Here is a 7669-nt window from a genome sequence, read left to right as displayed (position 1 = left end):
CAGTGTAACAGTGGTATGAATGTCATGAGAGCAACCAACTACTTTTTTTTTTAATTGAATTTGAGTCCGGCTCACAGGATGGAACCCGTGGGCCAGAACTATGCTGCTAAAAAGTCATAGGCCTTAGAAGGGGACCTAGTGTAGTACTCTGTCTGCTAAGGAGACACAGTGTTAAACCAACTCTTAATGATTTATTGTTATTTATTGTCTTAGTTTTCTATTGCTATGATAAGACACCGTGGCTAGAGCAACTTATAGGAAGAGTTAATTTGGAACTTATAGCTTCATAGGGTTAGAGTCCAGGCCTATCATGGTGCGGAGCATGGCAACAGGCAGGCAGGCATGGTGCTGGAGAAGTAACCAAAAGCTCACATCTTGAGCTACAACCATGAGGCAGAGAGACACTGGAAATGGGTCTTTTGAAACCTCAAAGCCTTTTCCCAGTGACACGCCTCCTCCAACAAGGTCATACCACTCAGTCCTTAACAAACAGTTCCACCAGATGGGGACCAGACATTCAAACACATGAACCTAGATGGGCCATTCCCAAAGCATCATACACTCATAAGTTAGTGCCTTTCCAAACCTCATTAGAAAAACTTCTTTGTGCAGTGGGATGCTGATCAACACGAAGACCCACCTGGTAAAGATACAGAGAACCAGAGGTTGTGGAGTGCTCAGCCCCATGTTGGGTATCTCTATCATAGCCTCTCCTCCCAAGGCTTGGGGATCATTGCAGAAAAGGGAGTAGGAGAATGCAAAAGCTAGAGGTGGTGCGTGAGAACACTGAGAGAGTGCTCTCTGAATACAAGGCAGCTGCACATACGCATCCACAGCAGTTACGAAAGCATGCACAAGACCTGTGTTAGTGCACACACGGCAGAATTCCAGCATAGAAAGGAAAAGTAAACAGGTTTCACTTCTAGCTTAGGAGCTTGCGGTTGCTGGTAGCTTTTCAGAAAGAGGGGGTCAGCTTCGTACTGCCTTGAGAACATATAGAACAAAAATGGAATAAATAACATATAGAATAAAAAACCAAAAACATCACAAAGCTGGGTGGGTATGGAATGGGGGTGGGCTGGATCTGTTGGGGAAGGGGAGGTAAATATGAACGAAATACCATGTATGAAATTCTCGAAAGAATTAATACAAGCTATTGCAAACTGTAAGCGGGACCTAAACAGGTAACAACTGGATGCAGTCAGTTAAAGACAAAGGAAACACAGGTTCAAAGTAGTGCTGTGATTGTGTCAGTTGCCAGTGTGTAGGGGAGGCTCTGGGTCGATCCTAGCACTAGAAATAAGAAGATACTCTAAAGAAATCACTTGCTGGGCTGGAGAGATGGCTCAGTGGTTAAGAGCACTGACTGCTTTTCTAGAGGACCTGAGTTCAAGTCCATCAACCACATGGTGGCTCACAACCATCTGTAATGGGATCTGGTGCCCTCTTCTGGTGTGTCTGAAGACAGCAGCAGTGTACTCACATATATAAAATAAATAGATAAATCTTCAAAAAAAAATCACTTGCTAATGTTACTGTGCTCTTGGGGCTGCTTGTACGTATTGCATGCATGTGGTGAAAATATAGTATAAAACTGTGCTTTTATCATTTAGAGAAACCATGGTGGTAAGATGGAGTGTTTACTAACAAAAGCCTGTGAATGCTATGTGTAAGACTCCCATTGGCTCAGAGAGCCAGGTGTTAAGTATTAACCGAGATGGCAAATTTAAGACAGACACTTGTTTACAGCTCCTGTATTTGTGCTTGATGTTAAAATAAAAACAAAGTGTAACTGAAAGTCACCAAGTTTAAAGACTATATGAATTCAGCACACGAGAGACAGTACATTCAGAGCGTCTTAATGTCAGCGCTTAACACAGAGTGCGTACAGACAGACACATGGGCAACACAGAGTGGGTACAGACTTACGGGCAACAGAGTCATGCAGATGTGTGGGCAAGGTTGCCGTGGTTCCCAGACATCATCAAGTCCCTGAGGACTAGGGAAAGCATGGAGCCATTGCTGTCCCCACACAGCCAAGGGAGGAAAGGCAACACTCAGCACCGATACAAACAGAAACTTTGGAAGAGAGACTGTCCAACAGGGCCTGTGGCCAAGAAGGAAGCCACAGCAGGGCAGGAGGGAGTAGCAGTGGCTGACAACCTGAAGCTCCTCTCAATTCAGTGGCTCCACATGGCCAATCACAGCTAAAGAAGCCAGCACACAGGGCGCCTGTCAGGTTCCAGGATCTATTGGTACCAAGCATCGATTCGGGTTTTTTTTTTTTTAATATTTCTCAGTGGGAGGTTTGATCTGGTTTTGAACAACTCTTGGAAACTGTCCTAGAGGCTGGATCCTAATAAACTTTTATCATGTGTTGACTAGTCCTAGAACCTGATTGCTTTAAACCAGAACAGACCTAAGGATGAAACTTCTGCCAGCCTTTAAAGAAAGGCTTGTAGCATGGTTCTGCCGTATTATGGTAATGGAGTGATGGGACTCCTTCAGCACAAGCATCCAATCAGGGTAATAGGAACCTGAGGGCAATAAAAAGCTACTCACGGTCTGCTTTTTAAGGCTTTGAAAATCGGGTATTTGTTTGAAAATTTAAAAGAAAATTAAGGCACTCACCTCAGAATTGTTATAGACAGAATAGGACTGAGCTTTGAGCAGTTGTGGCATTCTGCATTTGTGTGCCTTTACCCTCTGACAATACGACACACTGCCAAGGACAGGGCCCAGCATGGCTCTGTAGCAATGGGGTCACGGTAGGTATGTGGTTGTTTGGCCAGACATACTCAGCCCATCATTTGACATTGTCCTTAGACTGTGACAAGGCTGTTAGCTCAACACACTATTCTGATGGCTTTTGTCAGAGCTCTCTCCAGCCCATTTGGGAAACCTATAACAGACACTCACTCTGGTATCCTGATATTAAGGAGAGACATACAAATCTATATTGTGGACATCTCATGATCTATAAGACCCTCAGTTTCACGTGGCTCAACGTAGTAGCATAGTCTAGATATCATTTCCTCCCTCGGTTTTCAATTTTAAAACCCCCCATAAGACATTGTAAATTCTAAATGGGACTTTACACTCAAAGTTCCTAAATTTTATGGACATGAAATCTCAAGTTTCAGAAGCATTTTTTTTTTTTTAATTTGTGGCCAATCTTAAAAGTTTAGAAACTGGTTTTTGGAACGGTCCCTTCAGGTGCTCTAGAGAAATGCATTCCAAGGCTGAGCGCTGTCAGGTGCAGGGTAACAATTGGGCAGTTGGACATGAAGAGGATTTGAAGATGGCAGCAGGGAATTCAGGGGCCTGGCTATGGATGGCATCCCTTCCCCAGCTTTTATGGAAGTGTACTGAGTTTCCAGATCTTGCTGAGTTTGCAAGTGTGCCAACAGAGCCATGCTGGGCACTGTCCTTGGCAGTGTGTCGTATTGTCAGAGGGTAAAGGCACACAAATGCACAGGCTTGCAGAATGCCACAACTGCTCAAAGCTCAGTCCTATTCTGTCTCTGCTACCGTGTCCTTCACGAGCCAAAAAAACTCATGTGGAGATCGGATCATCTCCTGAGTAGCGTTTGAGACACTCAGCTATCCTTCTCTTGTGCAACACAGAAGGCCATAGCCTTGCTCACACTGTATCAAGGATCTTGGGGAGGGTGGATGACAACCTTCACCCTATTGTGCTCCCATTGAAAGTACATTATTTCTCTTTGTTCTGACCACAAAAGCAAAGCTAGATCCGAGAGTATGGATTTATTCAGCATCTGGCTCTTAGCAGAGTTGGTATGTTTCAGATTCAAAACTAGTACAATTTTGCTCTTTTTTTTTTTTAATAAAAGCCTCAGGTTTCAGAATGATGTACCAGCTCAGTGCAGTATCTATGCTAATGAGATGAATAATGGAAGAAGAACAGAGTCAAGCAAACAAAGGACAACTGGGCCATCATTTATTATTGATACAAATTTATATAGTGGCATATGCTATTGGAGAAATCAGAAATTCGTAACACACAAATTCATATTGGAAATACAAAAAAAAAAAAATCAAAAATCATTTGAGGGTCAAGAACACAGGTTGACAGCACCACAAATGTTTTTCTCAGTCTGAGCAGGGGAGAACCAGGAATAACAAAAACCTACAAGAGACCAGGAACACTTATTGTTAAGATTGTGCAAACACTTTTCTTCACAATTTCCCACCCTGCAATAGGAACCTGCAGGGGTTTCCCAAAGACCTTGGTACAGTAAAGGGGCCGACAAGGCAGAAAAATGGTGCAGACAATTACTTCTTTTGACCTCCACAGCCAGCACCTGGCAGCAAGAGCAACCCTGCTGAGGGTTTTTATTTTATTTTATTTTATTTTATTTTTTCTGTTCTTCTCACCTGAAGGTATAATCTAAAAGGTTAGTAAAAACACACACAAGGCATTAGTGAGGAAGTAAGAAACGCTGAAAGCAAAGCTTTCATTGAAATAGAATCAACATTAGTCACCAAATTATCCAGTCCCAAAGATGAAGTACAAAACGTAAATGAAATGAATGACTCAACATCCCTCAAAAGGCAAATCTCAGCTCTATACCTCTTAACGCTTCCTGTGTCAGAAGTGGGCATCCTCGAGAGAAGGCTGGCTTCTAATAAACTGTCTTAGGGGCGAGGCTGGGAGGCAGGGCTATTTCAGGGGCTGTTCTCTCATCCAGAGTTCACAACGACCAGGTTCACTCAGGCTCCTGTCTTTCACTGCCCACCTGTACACTAAGGCCTTCGGATTCGGCCTCTCTTCCCGCGCCAGGCTCTGCCATCTCTTCACATGTATGTGTCCCACTGGGTGTAAAGGAAGGTATGTGTGTGGGTGTGGAGCCCACTGAAAGCTCTAATGTGCGAACATCTGGACAGCGGGAGGTGTGACCAGTAATGAGCCAATGGGAAGCTGCTCTACAGATGATTGGCTTCCTGTCTGCACTCTAGCCCTCTCTGTTGTCCTGGAGATCCAGGGCGTGGCTCATCAGCTTTGCTGCAAGAGATGGGTAGCGATTCCAGATTCTTGAAGCAATTTCAGAATTTTCTGCCCTGAATTATGCAAGCTGGTCTGAAGGAGCACCTGACCAGCCAGGAATTTCTAGGCTCAGCCAACCTCTCCTGCCCTGAACGAACACACCATTACTTTCGAAATGTGAAATCGGCTTTCCTCCAGATCTGCTCTGGAAGCCAACATGCGGCTCATGCATTACCACAGTCATTTCTGTTCCCGACACCCCAGATACACCACCGGCCACACCCACCTAAAAGTGTGCCTTTTTTCTCCTCTCAGTTGAAGGACTATTTCACAAATCAAATACAACAGAGACCATCCCTACACACCCTGTAATACTGCCAGCATAACGTCTCACCTCCTCTTCCTTTGTTTACTGTCTATCATTCACTCTGCATGCCGTCCATTCATTCACTCAACAAACATTTCTGCACGCTTGTAGTGTGCAAGGCACTGCTGAAGGATGAAGAGCCAGCCGTGGCTCACACAGGCTCTGCTCTTAGCTCGGGGATCTGCAGAGTTGCCTGTAAAACTTTCATGGTTCATTCCTTCTAGATTTTAGTAGGAGTCTGGAATGTTCTCAATGAGTTTGGGTCATTTCCATACGGATATGACACAACGCGGACGCTCTGTGATTTACTCACTGATCGGATGTGCCATGCACGAGAACGGTGTCGCTCTGGCTAATGGAATTGTGCCTCTGGTTAAAAACACAATGTGCACGGTTCAGGTTGTACCCAGAAGGTAGAAACAGAAAAGAAAACAAAGGCAAGCTGTGTGCACACTACACACAGAATATTCAAGTCGATATGTGAACACTATGCTATGTAAAAGCCACATACATATATGTGGGTTGTCATGTGCTGATGTGGGAGAAACTAAGAGCCTGAGCTACCAGAAAAGAACCCCCAGAGAGAAGTCCCCGGACTATCGCACCAGGGACAGTGGCTCTATCTGCTGTATGACACACAGCAAACAGGCCCCATGTGTATCTGTTAACTCTGGTTTCATTCCAACCTCTAGGAAATTCACTCACTCAAATGATTCGCTTACTTTCCAAAAATCACTAACAAAATTAAAAAACAAAACAAAACAAAACAACCCCAAACACATGAGCTCCCTATGCACTGATGAACCACAGAATGCCTGGGGAAGCGGGGCTGAGTTTTAAAAGTATCTCTGGCATGCAGAGGCTGTGGTACTTCACAGTGCTCTTCATGGCCCTGGCTGGAGTCCTCCCCTTTAAGCACTCCAGTCTAAAGCATATTGAGATCCCCATTCAAAAAGGGCTCTAGAAAAGCCCAAGTATACTTAAGAGGCCTGGCCGCACAGGATAGCAAGTGGGCACAGTGCACAGATGTCTAAGTTGTGCTGATTAGAATTGTCAATGGAATCTGTGTGTCAGCATTCTGTATTCTTTGTCCAGAAGTCCAGAAAAGCCCACACAGAAGAGAGCTGGGGCAGAGGAAGAAACCACAGGCTTTGTTTGTACTTGCAGATATCTGCTGCCCACAGAGCCCAGCTTTCTCGATCCAATCAGTGAAGCGAATTGTCCAGGGTCTGTCCTAATCCTAAACCACGTCTGCGGCCAGCCTTACAGAGTCACTCTGTGTGGCCACTGAGACTGTTACAGGGACCTGTAGGCATAACCCTACTCTGACACTCTAGGGGAAGGGGGGGTGTCTCAGTGGTTCTGTTTCATGAGGTAGCTCAGTTGTGAGTTGATGCATGCGATGTGTGCTGTCCGCCACTCAAAGCTAGTTTTCCCTTTTTTTTGTTTAATTTGAAAGATTATAAAAATACCAGTATTTCTCCCCGTTTTATAAAAAGGATTTTAGAAAAAAAAGAAAATACATCTCAGGGTTTCTCATTAAACTTCCGTCCCATCTTGTAAATTGTTGTGGACTCTGACCTCCAGATTCAGTTTTTTGACTTTAGCACCTTTGAACGTATAATACCCTTCACTGTCACTTAGTATGTTGACATTGTGCACGGTACAGTACTGTCTGTTGGCATTCTTCTCCACCTTGTCTGCATTTCTCTTGGCTACATCCACCTTGGTATTCAGGGGGTATTCCTCCAGAGTGTCCTCCGGAGGCTGTTTCTTCTTTTGCTTCTGGCATTTCCTGGTGACAAAACAGGCCACCAGAAACAGCAATAGGAGAAGCATGATAGCTGCCAATGCGCTGCCAATAGAGGCTCCGGTTTGCGACAGGGAAGCAGCTATAATGGGCTCCTGCATCTCCAGGTTCAGGGACTTCATGTTGGTGCCGTTCTTGACTTGGTCTCCTTCATTGTCATAGATGAGGGAGTCATCAAGAGACAGCCAGCCACTGGGGTCCACCAGGTCCCTTTGGTGACGCCTCAGAGAGGCCGTGAGAGAGCGCTGGACCCGTGGCCTTGAGGTGCTGTCAGGGCCAATGATGTAGATCACCTGGAGATACCACTGGTGTCCTGCTTCCACCTGCAGGGGGAGAGAGGCGGAGACAAGACACATGTTATGCAGAGAGCATTTCAGAAGAAGGGAAATGGAAAGACATCTGCTATGATAGGACTGGACAGAGAAATGGTATTAAATAAAGTATTAACAATGGATGTTCTAGGTCCTAAGATACTAAGTGAAGG

General features: G+C 44.9%; 1 protein-coding gene across 2 annotated transcripts in view; it reads right to left on the bottom strand.

The window, feature by feature from the left end:
• Positions 1-4653: 4653 nt before the first annotated feature.
• Fras1 (Fraser extracellular matrix complex subunit 1) overlaps positions 4654-7669 on the bottom strand; it is a 419154-nt gene continuing 416138 nt past the window's right edge. For both annotated transcript variants that reach the window (XM_021162463.3, XM_029477538.2), the window contains one exon: positions 4654-7508. In XM_021162463.3, the coding sequence (XP_021018122.1) occupies positions 6915-7508 (594 nt within the window). In that variant the 3' untranslated portion in view covers positions 4654-6914. The remainder of the gene's footprint in view (positions 7509-7669) is intronic.

The sequence above is a fragment of the Mus caroli genome, unplaced genomic scaffold, assembly GCF_978045245.1.
Source record: "Mus caroli unplaced genomic scaffold, Mus_caroli_1 scaffold_4, whole genome shotgun sequence".
Taxonomy (NCBI): Eukaryota; Metazoa; Chordata; class Mammalia; order Rodentia; family Muridae; genus Mus; species Mus caroli.
Note: the sequence above shows the minus strand (reverse complement) of the source record. Positions and strands in the feature narration are given on the sequence as shown.